The 27,652-nt window shown below is 43.2% G+C and overlaps 1 protein-coding gene across 6 annotated transcripts in view; it reads right to left on the bottom strand.

Annotated features, from left to right (window-relative positions):
* The window catches only part of RASAL2 (RAS protein activator like 2), a 770,134-nt gene that overhangs the window by 36,122 nt on the left and 706,360 nt on the right, over window positions 1–27,652 (bottom strand). For all 6 annotated transcript variants that reach the window (XM_078642089.1, XM_078642070.1, XM_078642080.1 and 3 more), the window contains 3 exons: window positions 21,187–22,036; window positions 9,148–9,285; window positions 4,310–4,512 (listed from right to left, as the gene is read on the bottom strand). In XM_078642089.1, coding sequence (XP_078498215.1) covers window positions 4,310–4,512; window positions 9,148–9,285; window positions 21,187–22,036 — 1,191 coding nt within the window. The remainder of the gene's footprint in view (window positions 1–4,309; window positions 4,513–9,147; window positions 9,286–21,186; window positions 22,037–27,652) is intronic.

The following is a 27,652-nucleotide window of genomic DNA, read 5'->3' as shown; positions in this document are numbered from 1 at the left end:
AAATCATGAAACACATACCAAAAAGCGCTTTGTTACAAATTGAACGAATTTTTACTTAATAGCGATGGTGCGAAGCCATTAAGGTATTTTGAAAGCAATGTCAAAAGCAACGCTAATAACCTATTGCCGGCTTGTGTTGTCACGCTGTACCAAAGAGTTGAAGGGGGGATGGAAAGTAAAAGGAAACAAACCAATGAACATAACAGTGTGGAGCATAAACAGACAACCTAAAAACACATACACTCTTATTAAGTGCTCCCTGTAGAAGTAAAGAAATAGGCAGAGAAAGACAGCAGAAGCAGGGGAGGGGCACTCCCCAAAAAACAGGAATCAGTACTTCGTCCATGCTTTAGGGACAGGAGAAACACGAACAGAAAGTGAAGCCAGCAGGGGCTGACCAAACAGGAGCCAGCAAGACTGACAATGAAGCCAACCAATTGTAAGCAATAGGAGGGCTTTAAGCCCCTTGTGTGTAAACAAGATGTCTCAAAAGTGACAGTGCAAGTGCTGTCTTACACGAGATGTAAAAATAGGTCTATGGAGCATCTTGACACAAAAACCTGTACTTTGTCAAAGTCTTAGACAGAAACCTTCCTAGTGACAGACAATAGCAATTGACATCTTAAAAATATTGTGCAGCAGACTCAGGAAAAAAAAACAGTCCACATTGTATCAAAGATATGCAGCTGGTCCATAGCCAAGTAGAGTATTTGAACATGCTGCGCTATTACAAGAATATCCAGGAGCCAGTTTTTGTGGGTTGGAGAAGTTTGCTTCAATCTTCTGAGAAGACACATTAATATTCATTATAGTTGCTGCATTCTGCCGAAAGGATGACAGAGTAGCGCATGACCATAACAAAAGCAGCATTCCTCTCTCAGATCCTTGCATCACCAGCAGTTCGAAGATGTGGTTATGTCTGCAAATCAAAGTTTTTGTGGCAACCAGTGGCAACCATGCAGTATTTTGTAAAAACTGAATTTCTGTTCAAAGCTAATTGTTGGCATTCATTGTCATGTGAAGCAATTTGCTAAGAAAATCTAAGTTTGCAAATATTAAAATTTGTTGAAATAAGGAATAATCTCCAAACTTTTAGAAACTGAATTTTAGCACATCGCTTCCCAAAATTATAAACTGAAACTTTCGAATGAACCCGGTGTTGTGGAGGGATTTGTAGGCGTGGGTGAGTAGCTTTAAGGTTAATCTCTTCTCGACGTGGAGCCAGTGGAGGTCTTGCAGGTTTTTGGTGATGTGCTCATGTCGTGGGATGCAGAGGACGAGTCTGGCCGGGGTGTTCTGGAGTTTGGGTTGCAGGGATTTGTTGATTCCAGAGTAGAGGGAGTTTCCTTAGTTCAGTCTGCCTGTTATGTGTGCGTGGGTGGTGGTCTTTATGGCTTCGAGGGGGATCCACTTGAAGGTCTCGCGGAGTGTGTTGAACAGGTGGAGGCAAAGGCGTTGACCTGGCAAGTCATTTTGAGGGAGGAGTAAAGTATGATGGCAAGGTTCTGGGCGTGGTCTGTGGGGGTTGCTGAAGGCGGTGGGGCCATCAGGTGCTGTCCCAAGCTGAGGGGGTGGGTCCAAGTACGAGGACTTCTGTCTTCTCTGAGTTGAGCTACAGACAGCTGGTGCTCATCCAAGCTGCGACGTCTTTCATTCTCTCATGGAAGCTGAGTCTGGTGGTTTTGGGGTCCTTCGTGAAGGAGAGGATGAGCTGGGTATCGTCGGCATAGTCGGCATACTATGCTGAGTCCATGCTGTCTGACAATGGCAGCGAGGGGAGCCATATAGATGTTGAAGAGCGTGGGACTGAGTGATGATACTTGGGGTACTCCGCAGTTGATCTCAGTGGGTTCGGAGAGGAAAGGCGGGAGTCTGATCATTTGGGTTCTGCCGGTGAGCAAGGAGTGGAGCCAGTCGAGAGCGGTTCCCTGTATGCCGGAGTCGTGGAGTCTGGCTGCGAGAGTGCAGTGGGAGAGGGTGTCGAAGGCTGCGGAGAGGTCTAGCAGGATGAGGGCCGAAGTGTGGCCTTGGTCGAGGAGCATGCGGATGTCATCTGTGGTGGCAAGGAGGGCGGTCTCGGGCTGTGGTTAATCTGGAATCTGGATTAAGAAGAGTCGAGGATGGCGTTCTCTTCGATGAAGGTGGTCAGCTGGGAGTTGACAATTTTCTCTGTGACCTTGGCTGCGAAGGAAAGAAGAGAGATGGGTCGGTAGTTTTTCAGGCCTACTGGTCTGCAGAGGGTTTCTCGAGGGGGGGCTCGACTTCTGCGTTTTTCCAGTCGTCCGGGAAAGTACCGGATTCAAAGGTGGCGTTGATGGTACGTCGTAGCTCGGGCGCTATGTTGGCAGCAGCTCTGTCGAAGATGTGTGGCGGGCAGGAGTCCGTAGGGGCTTCTGAGTGAGTGCTCTTCATGGTCATGGTGGTATCTTCGGTGGTGACCGGGGTCCAGCCGGTGATGGTGGGCTGGCTGACGTTGCTAGAGGGTAGGGTGGTATCTGGAGTCTGTTCGCGGAAATTGTCGTAGAGAGCCTTGATTTTCAAGTGGAAGTAGGAGCAGAGCTTGTTGCAGAGGTACTGGGAGGGTGTGATGTCCGTGGCTTCGCTAAGGAGTTTGGTGAATGGCTGGATGATGCTGAAGAGTTCATTTGAGTTGCTGGAGTTGGTCAGAATTTTGTTCTGGATGAAGGTCCTTTTGGTGGATCTGAGGAGTTGGTGGTATTCTGTCATGGCGTTCTTGTAGGTGGTCTGGTCTTCAGTGGTTTTGCTGTTCCTCCATCGTTTTTCAAGACTTCTGCAGGAGCGTCTGGCCTCTTGGAGGTCGGTGGTGCACCAGATGGCCTTCAAGGGGCATTGTATGTCAGGGTTGCAGAGGGGTAAGAGCTTGTATGCGCAGTTGGTGATCCAGCGGTGTAGTTCCTAGGCTGCAGGGTTTACGTTTGTCGAGGTGGGGTGGGGAGTCGTGGACGAGGGTGGAGTTGAGGTGTCCCTCTGTGACCTTGCTCCAGTTCCTTCGCAGTAGGCGTGGTGTAGGTTTGTGAGCAGTGGTGGTGTTGAAAGAGAAGTGTATGCAGTGGTGGTCCGTTCAGGTGGGCTGCGCGGTGTGGCTGAAGCGGATGTTGTTCCCTCCTGCGAAGATGGGGTCGAGGGTGAACCCTCCATGTGGGTAGGGGTGGTGACTAGCCGTTTTAGTCCGATATTGGCGAGGTTGTCCAGGAGGGTGTTGGAGTCGGGGTCGCTGAGGCTGTAGAGGTGGAAGTTCAGGATTCCGATGATTATGTAGTCCATGGAGGCGATGGCGTGGGGTGTGATGAGGTCGGCGATGGTAGTGGTGAACGAACCTACCACATTCCTAGCATTGGTCCAAGCTCACATTGGATTATGGAAATGTATGCTATTTGGTGCATCTGAAGTGCCTGCAGCGAATCCATAATAAGGTTGCCCATCCGGCACGTCCGTCATGAACAGGTCTCTCCTGTTCTGAAATGTGCACTGGCTAGCCAACAAAAAAAGAATTCTTTTATGGCAATAGTTATCTTATATCAAGTAAACCATGGTTCTGTGCTTCTGGATTTATCCTCCAAATCCAGTATTTACCTACCAGCAAGTCCCTTTCATTCCTGCTGTACTTTTCTGCTACTCAACCCCAGGACCAAAATTTAGGGACACAATGCATTTTCAATACCCCGCATCCTGGGAGAGGAACAAACTCCCAATTGAGTTTCGCTCTTTATATGGGCTGTTCTCTATGTAAACTTTTGAACATGTATCTTTTTAATTTGTCAGATTATCTGTTGTGCCTATGTCTTTTACAGTTTCTCTTTTTTTTGCTAATTTCTCAACGCTAAGAAGCCTTGGTGTATTTGTACTTCATGAATACAAAATAAAATACAAACATTAAAAAAATACAAAATATGAAGTTTCACACAACTTTGATTTAGGTCACACTACCCTCCCACAAGTACAGTATAGATCAGCTGCTGATTATGTCACTTTTGAAGATCCTGCTCCTGTGCCCTTGTTCACTCAGTCCACTCCCCACTGAAGGAACGGCATCATTGATATTCCCTTTAATGATATCTGAGGGTCTCTGTGTAACCTTCTCTTTAACGCCATGTGCATAAATGTATCTCCTCAACCTTGTACGTTGGTCTTATTTTGGGTCAGATTCATGCTGCCCAGCTCTGCTGCCACTGCCAGCCTCCTTTCTCTCAAGCATCTACACTGGTCTCACCTGCTGTGTGCCCCTTGCTTGTACTCCTGTAGCCCCTCTCCACTGTCTCTGCAGCGCGCATTTTCTACAGCACCTTACCTGCTGATGATGCTCTTCATCTGACTGTCTTTCTCTTCCTGCTGTCGTCGGAGTCGCTCTTCACTGTCCTCTAGGCGTGATTTGTACTCCATCAGCAGCTTCTGCATCTGCTGTTCCTGGACCAGAAGTCGCCGCTCGTACTCCTCCAGGCGCCTGCTTGATACCTTCAGACGGTCTTTTAACTTGGCTATCTCCTGTTCATACTGTGGAGAGAAGAGGGGAATTGAGTGGTGCACAAAAGTCATGAAGTAAAATCATAACAAAATGGAAAGCTCCGTTTTACTTAAAAAGTGCAGGCCACCTTTGCTTGTATGTAGCACGTTGTGTTCTATTCTTGATGCTTCATTAATTAATTAGCATTCCAGCTCAGATTAGAACTATGGGCTTCTAAGTAGTTATAAGACTTGGCTGGTTTCAAAGATAAAGAATCAAAAGGAGGGAAACCCTTTGTGATTGTTCTCCATCTCTCAACACCCTTCCAACAAAGCCATCAAGGTTTTTTTTTAGGACTATTACCTGCTAGGATTACTAGTGACTTGCTTCATCAGAGAATCCTCGTCCAGATACATACAGTATCTGCACAGGCTCAACCTTGAGAATCAAGAGAGCTCTTTGGTAGTTATGGGGGATTCCCAAAAATTGTAATCGTCTAAGATGCCCAGAAATGTGTTATATTTCAAGGGCACCTTGGCAATGTTAATAACAAAAGGGACACTTAGCAAGAGCATTAGTAGTTCTACAGACCCAGGGTCAGCATGTTTCAGCCATCACACCCACACCGTAACAGGTTATTTGGCTTTCGGCAGAACCTATCGAGGATCCTGTCCGAATTCTTTTATTCATTCCTTGTGCACATACCATAAATATCAGCCTACTCTGGTACCTATATTTCGTTTTCCCACATCTCCATGGGGATAAAGAGGCAGGAGGACCTTTTGTCAAAGGTTTTAGTCTGGCCTTGAACCTATTAGGTTCCTCCTTTTCCCACATATACATGGTTTTAAAAGTTAGACAACATCTTCCACAATAACATTATTACAAGAGTGAAGCTGCATCTCATCTTGTTAATCCAAGCAGCTTGGGAAACTATCTTTGTAAACCAAATGATGGTTCAACATAACTGTGAGTTGGTTACCAATGTAGTAACCCAGTGGTTCCCAAACGTTTTCGACCAGTGGCTCCCTTGACCCATTGTCCATTGCCCGTGGCTCCCCACTGTTACTTTTTTTAGAGGGTTGGGGGATGTAAGCCCGGCCTCTGGAGTACTTGCATTTTCTCCCTGAAAATAATTGGGATGAAGCTGATAAAGGTATTATAATCATATACGCAGGGTGTTTCGTATTACTAAAGCGGCGCCTCTAATAAATTGTTCCTAGTTACACTTTCTTTCATCATGCCTTTTTTAGAGTACCCTCTCAAACTTTTTCATCCCACTTACAGTGCTAGATAGCACCCATATGCATGTAGGCCCAATTGCCAAAGTGTTTATGCGCTTGAAGAATATTTGCATGCACTTCCATTTCTACCTGTGTCATACGTGCCAAAACACCTGTCTCAGCAAGGTAACTAATGATTTTTTTAAACCACATACAGCTTTATTTTTTCTGTCTCCTCCCTAAAATTGCCTCCAAATCAATGCAAGTAAAATAAATTCCTCTGATTTCTTCTTTTTAAATGTCCCTCTTTCTTGCTTCCAAATGTTGGCATTAATGTCGTATATGGTGTTTTACTTCCCTGTGCTAAAGGAGACAGCAGGCCTGTCAGGAAATGTGTGTGTACTGAAAGAAATGTGTAATGGAAGTACCTATGATTCAAGTACAAATGTCAATGCTTAATAATACTTGCATTGGTGTAAAATGCATTTGGAAAAAACGAAACTATTAACGAGTCTAACAAAATAAATTAGGCATCTTCTGCTTACTTTGCGAGTCTTAGAACGTGGGGATCTTGTGAAATATGGAGGTCATCTCTCTCGACATGCCATCAATTAAGCGCAACGTTTACAGCTTTAGGCATGTCACTTACAAATCGTCAACATCATGCGATTAAGTCTAATTAGTTTAACTGAAGCCAACAGACCCTTCAACATTAAATGCATTAAAGTGCTTGGTGTGCGGCGGCTCCCCTGGCTATGTTTGATGGCTCCCCAGGGAGCCACAGCGCACAGTTTGGGAACCACTGTTGTAACCTGTATACAAAGCTACATCACAACTACTGTTTCACTTGTATAGCACAAAGAAAGTATTTTGACAAACATGAAAAAGCTAATGAAGCATACAGACACCATATTATTAAAACAAGAAATACATTTAAAAAAAATTGGAGCCATCAAACAAGATATCTCCAATAAGCACCACAATTAATGCAACTATGGTGGTATGTTAAAGTGAACCTAGGCCCTACACATCCAGAAAAGAACACCAACAATCTGAAACAATTGCTACTAGTGTTGAGCCAAAATAGAATATATGTGAACTATGATACTTAAAGCTCCTTTACAATACAAAAAATCCATTAGCAATATTCTAACATCAAATCTACATTCATGAAGATGAAAGCAAAGAAACATACCACCAGTCTGTTTTGCGAATAAGGACAAGCAGGATTTAGAAAATGTTTGCCTGATAATACGATGAAATGTAATGGTACAATCAGATCCGTTTCTCACAAACAAGAACACGGACCAGGCGACGCTGTCAAGAGAAGGAGCAGGGAGGCCGGATTATATAGCGAAGGTTCAAATATAAAGCAGCATATAAACGTGAGGTCAACCCCCGAGTCTTCATGTGCCTATGACCACATCAAGAGAAGGTCTGCCGCTGCAGTGATTCGTAGAATTAACAAATGAAAATAGCGTAAAGAAATATCGCTCCCACATCGGTGGCTCCTCCTGACAGTGTGTATCGCCAGATGCACGATTCTTAAAGCACAGCCAATTGCGATTTTGAGCAACAGAAGCTCCGATAGCCAACAGACCCGTATGATTCAAGGTATTCTGAGGCAACACGAACCTCAATACATTATTGGGTTCTGAACAGATTATTTTAACAACTTTTAACTTCGAGAATCTGTCCTGAAGAAGGTGTTCTATTAAGAAAAAAAGCCGAAACACCGCGTCAACATTTCTGTGATTCTTGTTTTATGCATTATGTTCTGTTTTTTATAAAGTGCATATGAAACGGTGATGTGTAATTACCCATGGTTTTTAAAATATATTAGTGATTTATATTGCATATATATATAATAAAAAAATTTACAATTTTTTTTACAAAAACTACCCGAGATTAGCCTCGTCAATTGACCTCTGCTTGAATAACATTAAGAGTATCTCTGTGAATTACTTTGGTAGGAACATCTTTGACATATCAGAATCACCTTATCTTTTGCCTTTGCCATACCTAAGTGGTACATGACAGGTCCTTTTTATGTTTGTTTGTACACGATATACACACAGAAGTCCTTCAGTTCAACTTTTGGACCTGTATAGTGGGACACCCTGTGATTTTGTTACTATCAGGTACTACTAATATGCGGTGAAAGTCTCTTCATGCAGCCATTGTTTAAAAAGCAGCTTGGAGAGGATTGAAAGCGTCTTCTTGTAGTTATTATTCAAATCTACATCATAGTATTTAATGGAACTGCTCAGACAGACCCATGAATGGCAATGAACACAGCCAGCCAATGAGCAGATATGTATTGTTGCTGGCATGCTTTCTGTTAGTTAGGAACCACTGATGAACATCAGAAAGAGTGAGTGATCAGTAACCATCTCACCAATATCTCCTCATAAGTTTGTAACTACTAATATTTTCAACATTCAATGGAGCACTTTACTTAAATGAAGCAGTATAACAGCAGCCAAGAGAATCATGTATGCTGTGGCTAACCTACGAATTTACTGTTGAAAAGTTCTCAATGGCCCTTGCATTCACTTATCACAGTGACCCCCTACATGACCTTTTTAATGCGCTGTCACTTGTCGTTATATCGCCGGGACACCTCCTTTGGGAGGTAGCTGTTTTGCGCTCAATCAATGGCCGTATTATTATTATTATTATTATTGCTTTGTCCACTTGGCATCCTGCTAATTTGCTGCATTCCAAAGATTTATTTTATTTATTTATTTTATTTATAACGTTTTATACAGCGAGAACAAGATCCCGAAGGATATCAGAGCGCTTTACAAAGAGGATGGAAGGAGGGTAATACATACATTATCGACTTTAAGTAGGAATAAAAGCAAGAATAATCACATAATTACAAGATGAATGGGTCAAAGGAGAGTAATACAATAAGCAGGTACATAGCGGACTAAACGGGGGGCACACTATGACATAAAGAAGAGCAGCATCCAATGATGGTCCAATGCTTATAGGATCAATGACCTTGAGCAGGTGAATATAGCACAATTAAGGTAGGAATTTGTTCATTAGGAATCTTTTAACTTCCTGTTTGAAAGCAATCGTAGAGGAGATTCTGCGTATTTCCGGTGGAAGAGAGTTCCATATCTTTGGGGCGGCGCCGGAGAAGGCTCGCTGGCAAGTTCTCTTTTTCCTAAAGATTCGTCCTATAGATGTCCAAGCTTGATACTTAATACCTGGGGGTGCGGCCTAGGGATCAAAGCATGAACCACTGAGGCGCCCATGAAGCTCAACAATATTCTGCATCATCCCACCTAGAAGCAACCTGTTACACTGATAATACACTGCAAGCCATTTGACTAGATAGTTTAGGGCAAGCTGTATAAACCATTTGGAAATTCTGCAAGAACAGATGCAAAACCTTTTCGAACAGAATAAGCTGAGAATCATCCTCAAGTCCCACAAAGTCTTACTAACCTTTTCTGCTGGTTTGACCTCGTCCTTGTTTTCCTCTGTGACGTCCTCTTCTTCATCCTCGTACTTTCCGTTATTCAAGACCCATGCAGCTGTCCGCTCCACTGGTGACATTGTAGCTGAATCCACAGGTGAATGTACCTAGAACAATCACAAACCAATGAAGTGTATATACACTTGGCCAGAGCGCACACATCCCAGCCCGGAGTCATCACAGGCAATGTAAAGAGTGTAGGAAAAATCACCTTTTCATATGATCCCGCCTGCAAACTTTTTTGTTTTTATGGGACTCTATTGCAGGCATATTTTGATTCTGAGCAGTGGAACCTGCTTAACAGACACCTAATATAGGTGCATGGTCCTAAAACATGCCCTATAATTGGCAAAAAACGGACTATCGTGTTTAAAATTTGAGTAAGCCCACAGTCACAATGTACAAAATGTGTATTAGTGCTATAAAAATCAAATGTCCAATGTGGCAATACACAACCTAAATGTGGAACTTTGGAAATATAGGACATGAGCTGAAAGGTAGCTATGTCACGTATGGCTACAGGCTTTCATGCTAAAATACCAAATCAAAACTAATTTTGACATTTCAGGCCTAAATTTGACTCAAGTCAACTGTACGAGGGCATTACACTTTACACAGCAAGGCCACAATTAACTAAAGCGCAGATTTAAAACACGTCACCATACTTATAGCATATTGAAAGATGTACCTGGAACTTTAGAGTCCTGAGACCGTATACATTTATGCAAGTTGCACAGAGTTAAAAGGCACATTTTGTGCAGGATGTGTTAGTAACAAACTAGAAATCCTTTTGCTAAGGAGTGCAACCGTATCCATTGATAAACTTAGATTAGCACCAGAAATATCTCAAATAAGATTTCTCAGAAGGCGAGAAATTTCTGATGGATAAACTGCATCTTATCTTGTCAATTCAAGCAGCTTGGGACCCTTCTGTTGGGATAGCATTTGGCCATTTTCCCAACCCAAACATCTGGCATCTAGGAGACTGAATTACAACTTTTGAAGGGCTGTGTTGGGAAAGCAGAGCAGGGATGTACCAAGGGCATTCATGGCCTAAAGGCAGGCATGATGATACATCATCCCCCCAAATATCAGTGCTGGGGAGAGCTGTCTCGTTATGTAGGCATCTCTCCAGACACTCAGCTCCTTGCACCCAAAGAGGGTCAGTGCGGAGAATGACCATCTCAAGACAGCAGCTTGAGAGAATTAGGCTCTAGATGCATCACCACAGGCTGCTGCGTTGGTTCTGTAATTGAGGACTCCTCACTTGTGCAAAAAAACAACAACAAAAACTCCATGCAATTAGGGGAAGGACGCAATAGAGTAAAAATGAAACTTTTGAGGGTTCTGGCTTTTAACTTCTGTCAAGGACTACTAGTGGGATTTCCTTGCTTCTGGCTTACATCACTTGGGCTGCATGGACTTCCCAGAACTGGTGGTGATAATTCTCTGACTCTCTTCCTGGATCAGTGAAGAGTGGACTTGCCTTGTACTGCACTTGCCACCGCAAGCGTGGACTTCTGGGACCGACTTGCTACATGTATCCTCTCCCTTCAAAAAGGCGGTTTAGCTTTTGTGAACTGCAGAGGTACTGGTATGTCGTTGTATGTTGTACTGAAGGGTGTCCCCTGATTGAGAAAGCTGGGGGGCTACAGTAAGGGATCTGGACCACAATCCTGTTGCTTTCCTGTCTGGCACATCTGCCAGCTGAACTGAAGGAACAGCTGGGGTGCACAGGAGACATCCTCAATTTTGTAAGGAGTTAGGGGCACAGGAGACAGCCCCACACCTTCGCTGCAAGTTCAGAAAATCTGCAAAATAAAGCCTGCAGCTTCCTTACCAGGAAGGCGTAAATGAGCCTGCAAACCCATTTGACTGAAGTAAGCAACAGCCAAAAATGGAACAGTCTCTGCTGAGCCCTCCCAGCCTCTGTGATACCAAGCATGTTATTAGTAATTTCTTGGATGCATAACAGGCTTCCTGGGTCTGCTGTGGATAACAGATTGAAAAGACTATTTTTGGAAGTGGACATTAGCTTTAGAAAATCATAAATTCTGACCCCTAGAACAAGTTTTAAGAATTAAAAGCTTATTTTTACTAAATCGGATTGTGACTAATATGTGATTGATTTCTTGACTTTAATGTTTGCTTTGGTGCTGCTTAATTATTTTGAACGCATTTTCTCAACAAGAAGCCCGGTCCTTGAGCCACCACAACCACAGGTAACCACACGATTCCTCATTGAAACCTGCTTTTACTTAACAAGGTGGTGGGTTGCTTAACTACTTACTGCTGTCTTTCCTTAATCACAACATGCCCTTATGGAACAAGCTCAAACTCAAATATAGCCCTCACTAAACCTCAAAACTTTGTTGACTCCATTTATCCTTCATCCAAAAATAGGAGCCACAGGAGGAAGAAAAGGGGATCAGGCCGCCCCCTACTCAACGTGTTACCACTAAACAATTGGCCTGATCACCAGACATTACACCCGACACTGTATATCCAGCAATGGGGGGGTCACCAAAAACGTTATCACTCCCTCATGGACCTAACTAGGTCCATAGGCTGTGGTGTATCCAAATTCTAAAAATGTTTATACCATCATGATCCACCCAATGTGCAAGAAAAAAGTGTGGAAAGGAAAGGAGGCACCTCACGGTCGTAACACCAAGGGGACTGCTAGCTGGTACTCGTCAGCAAGTCCACTTATCATCATCGGTTACCACCTTTCCTGTGAAAAGAAACGTATGTGTATGTGTTATTTAACAAAAACCGCAACCCATGAAATCAGGCAAAACTCAAAACTTAAGTGTCATAACATGCTACTAACATGTACGCCCAATGGACCCCATGAGGATATAGACAGAGAATCCTCACAACTAAAACTTGGTGAAGCTACCTAGCTGAAACTACCTTTATTTGGTGCTGCTAGCTTCCCAAACTGAAAATGGTTCCAATCAAACCATAATCAATTACGCCTTTCCTTTCTACACTTTTTTCTTGCACATTGGGTGGATCATGATGGTATAAACATTTGTAGAATTTGGATACACCACAGCCTAGGGACCTAGTTAGGTCCATGAGGGAGTGATAAAGCTTTTGGTGACCCCTCCATTGCTGGATATCCATTTATCCTTCAGCCTTAAACTCCCACTAGTCTTCAAATCCCATCTACTCATCGCCTTTGTCCTAAACGACTCATTACTCTATCACATCAAAACCTTACCCTCCCAAGCACACCATCTCTCAATGCACTTAAGCATTTGGTGCTCAGTCTCCGTTGTGAGGCCTCTTTCCTTACTCCTACTTATCTTGCTCTCCCTTTCCCTAGCATTGTTTCTTTACTCCTGGCTTCCTCCTCTTACTATGTTTTGTGAATTAGTTTTCCCCTACCCTACACAAATGTCACTGTTGAAAATCTCTTTTTACTCCTACCCCTTCAAGTCAGTCCCTCTTCAGTTCTCACCCTTTCCTGAGACTGCTCGGTGTCTTTATAGTTCAGCCCGGCGTCACATGTCCGCGGGACTGACACCTGCTCAATCCACAGGCAGTGTATGGCCTTTCAGAAGGAGGAGTCATAAAAGGGTGAGTAAGAGCTTTGGCTGAGAGGTTTGATGTGAAACGTTCACATGAAGCCTCACAGCCAAAGGTCTCACTCACCCTTGCACGATCCAAGTCCTCATTTTTTTATTCTTGTCCTCTGAGTCCCCGCTCCTAAAGTGTTCAAAACAACTTATCAATTCATGTGGAAGTTGGTACCAGTGTTCTTTAGACGGTAATCAATGTTACACGTCTAAATGTACATTAAAAGTTTGTAAGTCCTGTGCTTAATGAACAGACATATGACCAGCAATGATGAAACCATGGAGATATATTGGTAGCTGTCGAGCAGCGAGTACCACTCCAGACAAAGCGAAAACTGGCGCACTCTCAGCCCGACTCAGAAGGAGTTAAGGGTAAAGTTCAGAATGCAACCAAATTAAAATTAGCCGATCATCTGTGGTTGGCTACCCACTCTGCAAATGCAGATGAGAGAGAAACAAAAAAGGGACTTGGTGGCAAGACAATGGCGCCTTTTCTATCCTTGGAAACAAAGGTCATGACTGAACAAAAACAGCTCTGCATTGTAACGGCCCTTCAGCCACTGTACCATGGAAGGCAGCATGTGGGCGAGCCAGCAGAGAAACACTGACTGCAAGGGAGAAGAATCTTGTGGATGATCAATCCTGAATGGCTCTTTCCTTCTGCAGATGCTCACATTGTTTAAGATGCTCTAAGAATCTTCTTTTAGTTGGTCATTGAGCCTTCTGAGGGCAAAGTAAAAAAAAAATCATGGCACAGAGAAGTAAAACAATTGAAATTGGCCTTTCTTTGATATGCCTTTCTGTGAATCCCAAGGCAGCCCTGGCATCTGTGTCACTGTGTGGGAAAACCATAATTTGGAAGGTGGGGGCTAACTGCTAGCAAGTTATAAAAAATGCCATTTTTATAAGGGCACTGAAACAGCAAACATTAAAGAGTCAGCCCAGAAGGACAGAAGTCTGTTAGTACCGGTTGCACCACTATGTAAACACTAGCTGCAGTCAGGCTGCTGCAAGGCTGAGACAACAGATACATGCACATGCCTAACAGTAGTGTACCTCCAGTATCTCCACCATTACGCTTGCATGGTTATATAGTATGGAGGTCTAAGATTAGGTAAGCGCAATTACCGTCCTGCCTTAGGTGCTCAAGTTGCAAGGCTGAGGTAGGATGTGAGGCTACCAGTAACAACCCTGACACCTGCGCTCCTCCTCAGACAGTCACCCTTTCATGTCTTCCCACACATTTGGGTGGGTCAGCAAGACTCCCCAATCCAGCTGGACCTGTGTCAAACTGGTACAGTCTGTTTAGAGAAAAGGTTTACAGATCTCGGGGTTGTCTTTGAAGGTGGACAACCAAATGAGTAGTTAATACCAGCACGAGGAAAAAGTGACCAGTCCAGATGTTCTTTACATACGAGGTCACAAGAGCCTCTGCTTCTCTCTTCTGGGCTGGTGGGTTTTGCACAGAAGATGATGGAGGTGACACCAGTGTGTGCAAAGCAGCCACAGGAATGCAGGAGTTGGGGTTCTGAATGGTCAAGAGGAGAGACCATGAATTTCAGTTATGGAATTGAAAAATCTTCCTACGCTACACCAACAACCTGCTAATGTCAAGTGACAGACTACGTTACAAGCTGCGCAAAAACAAAGCCAGACCTGGTGTTTGTACTCTTTCCATTCTTCCAGCAAACCTCTCTTTATCTACACTTTCTCTTATCCTCCATATAATAGTGAACGTTGAGCTCTATATATCCCTTATTTATTTTTTAACAATCAGATCCCTGACTCATCAACTTGATATTTAAGACTAATTTTTCCATTTTCAAAATATTTCAAGTGGCTTTCTGAGTGATAGAATACATTGCTGATGTCATGGCGCCATTTCCTTGGATGCAGAGGACATTTTACTACGGCAGTAGCTGTCTTTAATCTATGGGGAGGCATTTTCTGATCTATATTGATAGCTCTTTTTTTGTAACTGCATACAACGGATGCCTATGCATGAAACATTGGCTAATCTAATGTACAGGACGCTGTCTGGACCGCAACATTGCTTTAACACATGGGCTCCCTCAGTTAGTGCAACTCAAGCTGGCTACTTCCCTCTCACCTATCTGTAAATTAGCTAGCAGCCAAAAGCCCTGGATAGGTCTTAATATGTTATGGAAAAATTCTTCCTACCCTAGCTTTCCAAACAGTGCTCTTTCGTGATTTTATTCCACAAACCACAACAGGAGATTGTTTTTAGAATGCAACATCAACCTTGGTAATGCAATTTAGCCTAGAAAGAAAACGTGTGCAAAAAGAGGATCTCAGGTGGTGACGTCAACTTCGTATTGGTCAATTTCACAAGTAAGAGATTTTTTACAATGTTATGCATTCCCATTGAGTTATCTTGAATGATGACAGCTGAATTAAATTAAAAGAAACAGTTATTTTGCAATACGGATTAATTCAATGCAATGCAGCTGATAATAGAGGGGATGACATGAGGAGTGGGCTAGCAATGTAAAAGGTAAGTTAAAAAAAAAAAAAGTATATATATATACTATTCAGTGAATGATTACCCCCCCCCCCACCTTCATCTGACCATCCATTCCTGCTAAATTCCAGAGTAAAGATAGTGGGGGTGGGAGCACTGTATGGAACAGTGGTACAAATCATCAGTGCGGAGAACCTGGGGTTAAATGAGAATTACGTACCTGTAAATATGTTACTCCCCCATTACTATCTTTTATACATTCGGATACCATTTGACTACTTCACCACGGGAATCCTCCAATAAACATTAAACAAGTAACATGTTTTGTCTTTAAAGGAGCCCCACCAAGTGAAGCTTTTCTAGAAGCAATTGAGTTTGCTTTTACCCCTACCACACTGCCCTTTAGTGACAACTCTCCCAGACGCCTCTCATTCTCTGAGTCTTTGGCGAGTCAACCCAAACATACCAGAGTAAGCAAGTCACCGGGAAGGCTGGGTGCATCTGAATGAATTTATACAAGATAGCAGTGCTGGAGAGCCATCTTACAAATAATTCATTTTTTGCGGCATATTAGATCGTTTAATAAATTAGATGCTGTCTGAATAGGATAAAAAGTAGTAAAAAACTGAGAAGTGGGTGCAGAGCTTTTCACTCACCTAAACAAGCTCTTCAGTACAGTATGAAACATTGTGGAGTTCAGCCTTCACATCAGAGTGAAGGCTGTATATCGCTGTATATCTCAACAATAGAAGTGAAAAATTAGTTTGCTTCTTGCAAAAGTCCACCAACTGCATGTTGGCCATGAATGCTGCAATTGCACTGATGAGTGAGCTGTCACGCAGGAAGGCAGTTGTTGGTTCACCTACTGGCAAGTAAATCTGATGCGGTCCACCTACCACCTCACCTGGTGATGGTGGTTTTGGCTACTACCTGTACCATTCTGGTCTGGCTGAAGGCAATAAACACCTGAGCTGTAGCTTGCAAAGATTTTGTCTTCTACACATCCCTCGGAGACCTTTTTTACAACCAGCATGTTCCAGAATCCACTCCCCCTTGGATACAGGGGACTTGAAAAACACTAGTGCAAGTAGAGTCGGATTCACGTGGAAATCAGAAACCTCTTTGGAGTAAAATATGGTTACGTCTCGAAAGTGTTTCTCCCAAGGCAGAACCTGATGTATGGTTCCTCCACCTAAAAAGCCTGAATCTCCCTCACTCTCATGGCTGATACAACCAGGAAGATCAGTTTTCAAGTTAGATATTTCACCACAAAGGAATAACCTGGTTTGAAAGGACTAACATTAAGTGCAATAAGCACGACATTAAGCTCCCATGTTGAAGCCAGTTTCTTGGTTGGGCGAAATATGCAGAGAAGTCCTTTCAAATAGTCATGATGACTGGTCTAGTGAACAGAAAATTTGATCCTGCAGTAGATGAGGATCATCCCTAGGCGAGTGAACAGGAGTTGGCCAGTGCATCCACGCACATCAGTTCATGGCCAAACTGTCTAAGACTATTGGATCGAAAAGCAGAGATTAAGGAACACCGACCTGCAGTGCTTTATACTGCCTTCGTACCTGGTCAGTAGTGTCTTGGTTCCAGGTGTATGGAAGATGAAATTAAACTGAAAGCAGTATGAACTCAGATGACCACATTTGCCAAAACCAATTATGCACCAGGAGGATTATGTGACAACTACCTTCCATGAGCCTTGGCACCATCTGTTCCAACAGGTGAAATTCACAAAATGCGTACAGGAAATGTGCACCCCAATCCAATTCATGAATGAGACATTCCTTCTGCGATCCTCAACCGGAGACATTGGAGGAGAAATTTGAGCATTTGATTTTTCTCCCTGTTGTGAACAGATTTATAGACAAGTTGCAACACATCAAATTGGTCTATTTCCCATTCATACATTTATGACAAAGATTTGTTGAGGTCATCCGCCTTTTTGTTGTGCACCCTGGCAGGTATCTTACTATTCAGTGGGTCTTCAGTTTGTTTCTTTGGGAAGACTCCATGGATCGGTCCTGCAATGCTTCAAGAGATAAAACAGTAGGCTTGTGTTGTCGGTCAACACCAGGAGTGAAACGGTGAAGGATACTCCACTGCCTTAAGATCAAGCATGGTGATTAATAGAAGCCTTTCGCATTCTAGTCCCAGGCCACAGTTTGATAATGAGTCCAGGTGGATGATCCACCTCTACAATGAAGTACATGTGAGCCCTGTGACTTCTGGAGTCTGAGATATAAAAGGAATTCCAGCGGTCATATGAACACAGTGAAGCCATTAACCTAGATCTACTTTCATAAGCTCAGTTTATCAAATGTGATCTTGCCAGACTACAGACACCCAGATCCACCGATAGTGCCATCGCTCCTGCACGGAGGCAAAACTGTAGGTGTCACATGTATATTATAATGATACAGGAAAACATCAAACCAAGTAACACCATGGACTGCCTGGCTGTAATTGTATTTGACTGTCAGATCATGGAAGACTTTTCCAGCAGTTACATTCCTGTATTCAACTGGCTATATCCTGCAGCATGTGGTGTTCGAAAAAAGTGACCTGGACAGAACAAGCTGGGATTCCATAAGGTTGACGTTGAGGCCCAGGTTCCAGAATTGGTCCTGTGCAGGCTTGCTTCTGTCACCGCTTCGGTTGGGCCTTTGCCACCTACTCGTTTAAGTAGTGAAAATGGGGACCCTTCCTTGTCTGTGCAGATGTGCTGCCACTAGCCGCAAGAACTTGGTGAACACCTTCAATGGTGAACACATTTGTAAGGGTCAAAATTGGAACTGTCAATGTCCTTGACCACCCCAAACGAAATCTGTGATGCTTACTGTGTATAATATTGAGGAAATAGGCATATTTGAGATCGCCATCCAGACAAGATGCACTAGACAAGGGATGATCTATACCAGAATCATCTGGAAGGACTGCTTTCAAATGTAGCCACTGATGAACCAAAGGTCAATGATGGGTCCAACAACCTAGTCAATCCTTTAATGAAGAAAATTATTTTCATGAACTGGGACCAGTTTGATCAACATCCTGTTGAGCAAGGACTGAATGTCTTCTTTCAGCAGAATGAGTTACACCAAACACCTCTCAGCCAAGAGTGGGGAGGGGTGGTGGTTTCTCCACGTACTGTAACGTGTGGCCCGTACTTATAATCTCTTCCATTATTGTCTGAACGGAGCTTGTCCCACCTCGTGGCCCTGTCTAGGGTGGTTTAATCTATGATGGACCTATCACCACTTAGACTTTATGGATCTCAAAAGAGATCTTGTAGCTTGGCTGACCATACTCAGAGTACTGTTATTGCCAGTATTCTGACAGAATGAGTAGGAAGGGCCACAGCTGGAATAATGAAACTAGAAACCTCAAAGGGTGAATGAACCTGCCTGTCACCATGAAATGTAGAAGGATATCTAGTAGATAACACCCACCACATATTAGTAGTGTCCATGTCCTCTTTTATGGACCTGAGAGACTCATCCATCTCCTTGGCAAAGTGTTCTTCTCCAGTTTTCACTTCTGTCATCTGGAAGGCGAATTTGAAACAGACAAAGATGTGGCTTGGTGAACACTGCCAACGTCAGCACTGAATTTGCAAGGTGGACGCTGACGTGGAGGTCAGCAACATGAACGTCACGGAAAGGAAAGTGGACAAAGAAATCTTGGATCTAGGGGGAAATGTAATCTTAGACTCAGACATTGCTGTCAGTATTCGGGTGTGTACCAGACCAACCTTGGAGAGCCAGCAAGACCACATGGAGTCCGCAGAGTATTCTGGAAAAAATATGGGCAATTGTACACTGCCTTTGTGGCTCCCATGATGTGGCTCCCAAGATTTCTTGATCTCCCACATGAGGACTTGCAACCTCAATCTCTGATTGAGCTAATGTATTAGAGGTGGTTTTCATTTTTATTTTGGAACTGCCAGACTCCTGCTCTGACTTAAAGTGCAGAAGTCTCCTAAGGTGTTCCTTAGACATTATGAGGAGGGCCACTTTATTTCCTTGTCAATTTTAAACATTTGCGGCAGATGAAACCTGTTGAAAAAATCTCCGTTTGGTACAGGCATGCTGGAAACACATGCTCTCAGCCACTTCCTCCAGGCAGAGAAGCACCGGAATTCTCACAGGGAATGAATGGACTCGCAAGCACTATCCCTTGCTGAAAGAATTTGAGAGAAAGAGGCACTTGGGGGAGGTGTAAGAGGCATGGTCGTATGGCTAAAAACAAGCTGGATCGGGACTAGGAAAGGGCTGTTTGGTGGCGTCAAACATTTCAGGTTTCACTTTTTTCTAGATGTCCAGCTTGATGCAGAGATATATTCAATAGCATATGAATCTTTCAAAAACCCAGTGTTGGAGAATATTAGAGTACTTTATTTGCACACAGCAACTTGTCTCTGATGCTGGGTACTATTTTCAATATTTGGTATAAGATCTTGCCTGCTTAAGGATTGACTTTTTTAAAAACCCACTCTGTCATCCCTCCTAACTCTCCCCTGTTTCTGTTGAGATTTGTATTTCAAGCAGCAGCCAGGCTGGTCTTGGGAGGCAAGGAATTTAGTCAAATCACTAAGTGCTGAGACAACTGCAAAGGTCACATCATTCTGACTGGATTGAATTCAAGGTTACATACCTACGTTTAAACCAAATCAGATTCCCCTCAAGACCCATTCCCCACCCAACAACTGGTTGTTTAACTAAAAAGAAGAGTGAAGGTCTCTGGTGGTTCAAGAGGTTTAAGTCGTCGACAGCAGTAGGGATCCACTCTAGATGAAGTTAAATAGTTGAGTAAATCTAAAACAGCCATTCAAGCATTTTCAGGGAATATGATCCAAAGTGGAAATCTTTAACTGTGTGCTGGTAAAGAAATACAAAATGCCACATTTTCTCAAACATTTCAAAGCATACCTCTTCCCTATGAATTTTGTGGAAGGTCTGATCTATTCAACTTATTCTGATATTGCTTCATTTGACTATTTGATGATATTGTCTTATCAACAGAGAAATTACACTAGGCTATACTGGTTACTCAGTATTTAAAAAAAAGCTGTCATAGCACACTTTGGCGTATCATCAATTGGTGGAGGGAGAGAGAGTAGAGATCCTTTCAATCTCCTTTCTGTAATTATAGATCAATGTGCCTGTTGGTCAGTCGGCTTTCACCCATCTAGCAGCTTGTGCTGTCTCTGCCCTTGTTAACCCAGGGTTACCAAGGGCAGAGACAGCACAAGCTGCTAGATGGGTGTTTGAAGGCTAGAGTGAAGCCTCCCCCTAACTGCCATGGTTCCCGAGGAGACAAGTCTTACATAATGTAGAGGTACAATGTGACCTACTACCACAAAACGAATCAGGTTACAAATTTACCTTTCCCTTTTTTTCACTTAATCACTTTATGGTCCTGAGGAAAGCCGACTGACCAACAGGCAGATAAGGCTGAAACATGTCGACCACTTTTAACCTCACGAGTTTAGTACGCTAGAATTCCTAAATAATTCCATAGCGACACGCCTTAACCTTCTACCCGAATCCAGAAATATTAAAGTTGAACCTCTGGCTGTCCGGGTATTTTAGAACACCTTTATAGCACTATTTCACTTATTCACCATCACTACTGTTTTAACCAATGGTACAACCTCCTGGCGGAGGGTGCAACCAAAACTGACCCAAGGATTACGCACGGACACGTGTTACAAGAAGCGGGGACACATCATATACCGCTACACGACTTTGAAAAAACACGTGTATGAGGGTCTTTTATTTGGGAGACACCTACCGATCCACCTGCAGACCTTGGTTATGCAGGACCAGTGATCCTTTCCACATTGATCTATAATAGCACACTTTGGAACACTGTGGTCTTCCATTTGAACATTATGGAAAAGAAAAAAGAAATGAAGCAATTAACTTTACCTGTGGCTGCGTCTGCTGCCGATGTATTGCTCGCACCTTCGGAACAGGGCTCTCTCTAGAAGATGAGGACTGCTGCCTGGAACGGCTCCCATTTGGCACCTGCTCTACAGGCACTGATGCGGAAACTGCAGATATACTTCCTGTGCTGCGTATTGAGGCACTATGAGGAATGGATGCTGCTGCTTTAGCTCGAGTGCCAAGCACTGCAGAGTCCACCTTGCGTATTTGGGCATGTCCAGTACTGTTTTGTCTAGGCAGAGCAATTGGCACAGGCCGGTCAGGTATGGCGTGACGTCTCGTCAGATCCTCACTCTGCGTGCTACGCCTGGTGAAGTCCTCCATGCTGCTATTGCTGGGCCCACTGAGAATGAACTCCTCGCTGTTGCTCTGGCTTCGGGAGCTGGCAGTGCTAAGGTTCTCAAGGCTGGAGTCTATAGAAGCCTTAGGTGTGGCTGGGGGTGGATTGTTCAAGTGGTACACAGGGTTCTGGAAAGAAAGGGGCTGTATCAGGGCAGGGTGTAGAGGCCTCCGGACCTGCGGGGCACTCTGTGGAGTGCTCTGGCTCTCTCGCAGCTGTTTGATGCTGGCCACCTGCACCATGGACAGCTGGCTGCCGGTAAGACGCACTGGCACCTCAGGTGTCACCGACACATGGTCAACCTGAGTCCCATGAGAGTCCTGGAGGTCCATGAGGGAGACGCTGCGGCCGTTAGGAAGGATATTTTCTCTGTCATCTTTGTCAGAGTAGGTCATACTCTGTGATGATGCCTGCTGCACCAGCAAGAGAGACTTGCCTCGGAAAAAGCTGTCTGTGCTGTCTATGGTTGGGGACTTTAGCTTCAACAGATCACTGGTAGGAGAGAAAAAAAATAATTGCTTTATTACAACACAAGGCGAAAGATTAAACACACACAATTCTGCCCAAGAAGGTGTTGCCTCATTAGTCAATATAAAGAATTGCAAAGTATCTTCAAGTACAGGTAAAAGCAGTGGACTCCTGACAAGGCCAGTCATAAATTGCAATGGGAGATACTGTTGGAAAATTATGTATATAGTAGGAGGTCAAAATGGAACAATTCTTTAATTTTTTTAAATTATCATAAGAGAATTCCTAAATTCACAATTTATCCTGAATAGCTTGAGTTAAAAGGCACTGTGTATCAAACAGCTGAATGACCAGTGGCCATGTTCCTCAATATAGGAGCAATATTCCTGGGAGGAAGGGTAGATCAATTAACCTGCGAGCAGAGCCAAATACTTCCTGAAACACTTTTGTCACCACATTTCTACCTAATAACTGCTCACCAACCTCTATACAATGGGACTATTTTTTCAGACCTACTGGAAAAAGGGACAAGAGTGTGAACTCATGGATTAGATAGCACACTAGCATTCTAGTTAAGGTTTAGTGTTGCCTTGCATGGTAATAATGTCTTGCTATGCTTGTTTCTTGCATTTTTCTCATATCCTTTTATGACCAATCAATGGACAGGCTAACAGGCTATCCAGAGGGGCCATCAATGATTAAACATTAGGGTTTTCCTTTACTCTTTTTGCTTATCTTCTCCCTTTTATTTGTTTTTGTATGTTCTTGCAATAATTCCATGCAATTTATAGTACATAGATCGTTGTGTTATTATTTTTGAAAGAAACACAATAAAGAATTGATTTAAAAAAATGGTGCTGCTAGGTGGGCACGATAATTGTGAGAATCCTACAGGAATACCATTTGCAGCAGAAAGGGACGATATGAAAAAATTCAGCAGTGCTCAATGTCTGAGATAGGGATCCAAGCTGCAGTCTAGCAGATTCAAGTAAAGAATGAATTGGCTCTTTTAAGGAAAAGCAGGCTTATCTTGTTAAGCTGGTGAGGAGCATGGAGTAACTATGGCAAGTATTTCATGCAGATGTCAGTGGTTCTTGTCAATGTAAAGTAAAAACACCAGGGTTCCAGCTGGAGGACAGAGTAAGCTTAAAAAGGGGCAAACATGTTGTCAAGACACTGGAGTGGATCACTAGATAAAGGGGATAAACAACATCAGTTAGCTTGGGTAAATTACCTTACAAAGCGGGCTTGCTTGTGATGTAGGTGCTGGACCAATTGAAATGTCAGGGAACATATGACCTTTAGGGAACGAACTGTAGTACACTAAGGTGGGAGATACTGAAACGAGGAAACACGTTGCTTCCTGAGGACCCTTTTTTGCTCTTAAAATGTAACCATTTTGAGAATGTTATTCGCCAAAGTAATGGGTTCAATTTCCTAGGCCCCTGGATCGTCAACGCTTTGCGAAAGTTACAGAGGAAATAAAAACTGAAAATAGACTGGCGACTTACAAAATTGGTGCCAAATGTACGTAATACATTGCACACCGCATGCTTACCCTATAAAAGCATCACATTTTCATCTCTACCTCAGTTTTACTTCAGCAGTTAAAGACCAGACAGCTGAGGAAACATGAATAAGTAGAGTGTGGCTTTAGTCAGAATGCTAGTGGGAAAATTGCTACTTAGCAAATCTATTTCCAGATAGTTGGGTGGAAGACAGGCGTTAGTCAAATAAGATATTGTCATTTTAGGACTGACATCGACTCCATAAAATTCTTAGAAATGTGCTTCCAGATAAATTTCTCCAGTTGAGATCTAGAAGGTTGCCGCTGTTACTTATGAACATACCTTCAAAAAAAAGATTTAGCACACACCTTATTACACTATTTTTAAGTCTTTAAACAAAAAGACTTACAAAACCTCTGTCCACGTATGCAAAATACTTTATGCAACTTTTATTTTTTGTTCTATGCATTTTCATGTTAAAATTGTTATTGCTGGAAGTTCTATATAGTGCAATGAAACGGATGAAAGGGATAACAAGATCCTGAATCCTGCTATGTTTGTCCACTGCAGCTCATCAATCAAAGCTCCCTGGCTTTTGATTAGTTAGGCTTTTGTCGTAAGGCATCTCTAGGCAAAACTCACTAGAACATCGCTTATGTTAGTTTGGAGGGGGCAAGAGAGAAAAGCTCTAAACAACTATGTACCCTAAGCTTAGAGAATGTTGTTGGGTTAATTCTATTCTGGACACATTTTGCCATGGCATGGTACAGAGTCCAAATAACAATTCTGAACCAATTGAAATGATTACATTGCACTCATACAACCCCCGTCCCCCAAGGCATTTTCTAATATATACTCTGTACGCAGTGAAAGATATTAAAGCAGGAATTGACCCATGACACTGCATTTTACCTTGAAAGAGGTCTTGTTGTGCTGAATCTAATTGTCAATTCATCTCATTCACCCTATTCTTTCAGCTCAAAATTCACCCCAGGTTCATAAAAGATCCTAGATTAACTGCACCGAACTTCACAAGCACTCCATTACTACTTCACAGTTAGGTTTGTGCTAGAAAAGTTCTAATGAGTACAATGCAGTGTACAATGCATACAAACATCTGGCTGTCACTACCAAGTGAGTGCAATACGTAGCAGTTCCACCCTAAGGAATGCACGATGTCAGGGAAGAAAGAATCCCCAATTTAAGTAGAACAGATTCCAATGTAAATGTGTTACTAAAGCTACCACAACTACACCAGCCCAGTCACAGCACTTTAAACAGCAATGCTTCTGAAATATGTTCTGTGCTGTTTCTGTACTGGCTCTGTATCTCTTTTTACCATTTTCATTTTGACTAGAAGTGGCAGTGTCTCTGGTAGACTGAGATTTAAATCTGATGGAGAAATGAGTCTGGGTAGCTCAGTTACAGCAAAAATCAACATAGAGGACCAGGCAGCTTAAAACACTCACCCAATGAGATTTTACAAAGGAACTCCAATCTAAAGCAACACGTCACATATGTTCTCTAAAGATTGAAGCTTAAAGCTCTTATAATGTCAGCTTGAGAGCATTCACTCTCTATTAGAAACTTGAGTCCTTTAAAGGAATTCTAAAAGCATCACAGATTAGGCCACACTTATATCAGCATCTATGGCTAGAAAGCAAATAGGGCTGACTCTGTTCTAGGCAGAACAAACCTACACCTTACTCAAAGGCACATTAGATGCCTTCGATGCGGTGTGTGTCTGTCGTACCAGCCGGCATGCCAAAGAGCACACTGGGTTATGGGAAAGATCAATGTGCCCATGTTGTCCTCACATGAGTAGAGGTGAATAGGGAGAAGGAGGAGAGCAATAGAGTCTGTAGTCAGAGGGATTTAATTTATGGATGGTGGGCCCAAAAGATTCTCATTCTGTAGAATGCAGCATGTTCACTGCACCAAACATTCCGGGTCTATCCCCTCAGACTTGTCATACTTTTATTTGGGGTCGAAAGCCACAGAGTATAGGGGCACAGGGTAAGAAACTATTTAGATGTATGGTTTTGCAGCTTAAAACTCTTCTAGATTCACAGTGATATTGATGATCATAACTGATCATAAAGCAGCATTGCTCCATTAAGGCGAGGGTGTCAGGAGAAAATGGTAGGAAATGTTTTTACTTTGTCTGTCCCGCATATTCTTCCTTTTCAGATTGAATAATGACATGTCTTATAAACGCGGACATCAAAGACTATGGTGCAGCAGCACAAATGTCCTTCACTGATACGTTTCAAATGCAAGCCAGAGCGCCCCTCTTTCGTCCTTGTGGAATGTGGCAGCTCCAAAATAAATATATACAAATACAGAGATCAATATTGCAGTTGTCCTAATGATGTTGTTTCTCGTACAAAATACATTATAGTCCTAACATCGCATGTATGGAGCACCCTTTCAGATGGCGTTGTAGGACGTTGAAAAGATGATGGTAACAATCATTTGATTGACATGAGATATACCACCTTTGGAATGATTTTGGGGACAGTCCTTAAGACAACTGTCTCCATGGATTGCTAGAAAAGAGTGCTGAACCGTAAGTGCCCGGATCACACTGACCCCTTTGTAAAGATGTGTCACATTTGCAAAGCTGTAATAGCTATTATAATTTTTTTAAATATAGCTATATAGTTTCTTTATGAACTGGTTCAAAAGCACTTAGCTAAAATCTTTGCAAAAATATATTTCGGTTCGAATTTGGCTATGAGATCACGTGTGGAGGACGAAAACTTTTTGCTCTACCCCAAAAATCTTTTGAATCACTGGTATTTTAAACTGTGGACTGCCGGGGCATTTTTGTGTAAGTAGAAATGATGTTTAAATATATCTTAAGAGGTGTAAAACTTAGTGTACTGTCTATTGAGGTTCTACGTGCCGCCAACATCTCCTACCCTATGTACGCCGACGATACTCCGATCTACATAAAAATCTCTTCCCCTGAGGACATTCTCTCCCTGAACAAGGCCCTGAAGCTGACAGTCCACTGGCTCACCGCCAAACAGCTAAAACTCAATGCAAATAAAACTGAATTTCTCCTGATCTCTCCACCCAAATCCAATCCAGACATCCAGGAATGGCTCAAGACCATCACGGCACTAAACTGCCCTCCTTATCATTGTTGACTCAGCGAAATCTCTTGGAATATCCCTTGACGGCAGCCTGAACATGGGCTGCTATATAAACACGATGGGCAAAACGGCCAGATTCCACCTGAGTTACCTAAGAAACCTAAAACCCTTCCTCGATGTGGCCGACCTTAAAACGGCAACCCAGGCACTGGTCATTTCCAGACTAGAATATGGATGCTCTACTCTTGCAGGGCTACCCAAGAACTCCCTGGCCCCTTTGAAAACCTGCCTCAACACTGCCGCCAGACTCCTAACTAGCTCAAAGAAATTCGACCACATCTCCCCCCACCTCAAAGCTCTGCACTGGCTTCCCCTAGAGGCCAGAATCCAATTTAAACTGGTCTGCATTACTCACAAAGCCCTTTTTTCCAATTCCCTTCATTTCTCGCACAAAAACTTGTGGTATTCGGAGGAGCCAGAAAGTCTCGATCAGCCAAAGACCTGCTGCAGCAACCAGCACGCTTCCGGAAGAAAAAAAACCTACAATCGGGCCTTCTCTGGGGCCGCGCCAAGAATTTGAAACTCTCTCCCAACCGCCATTAGAAGACTTCCGTCTTTGGCAAACTTTAAGAAGGAAACCAAAACCTTCTTAATGGGAAAATACCTCGCCTAACAAACACTTTACAGTCACCTACTGACTTGCCCCACTCTCCACCTCGCAAGATCCATGGCCTCTACGGATGATACCTATTCTGCACTCCTGAGCATCCCTGCCAAGAGCTGAGACTGCGAGCCTTCTTGTATAATGTATCTACCTGTTTTAATTTTTATATCACATGTAGCCTGGACTTTAAACGTGCAGTGTGCTTTTCCTGTATAATGTATCCCCCTACAGTGCCCAATTTGATCCCTCCTGTCCCTACGCTTGTATACTATCTCTTAAGAATGTGTGTCGTAATGACGCGGTATTTCTCCCCGCAAGGAATCACAACGCGGTCGGACCGCATTGTGATTCCACATACCATTACTCC

The sequence above is a fragment of the Lissotriton helveticus genome, chromosome 1_1 (assembly GCF_964261635.1).
Source record: "Lissotriton helveticus chromosome 1_1, aLisHel1.1, whole genome shotgun sequence".
In the NCBI taxonomy this organism is placed as follows: Eukaryota; Metazoa; Chordata; class Amphibia; order Caudata; family Salamandridae; genus Lissotriton; species Lissotriton helveticus.
Note: the sequence above shows the minus strand (reverse complement) of the source record. Positions and strands in the feature narration are given on the sequence as shown.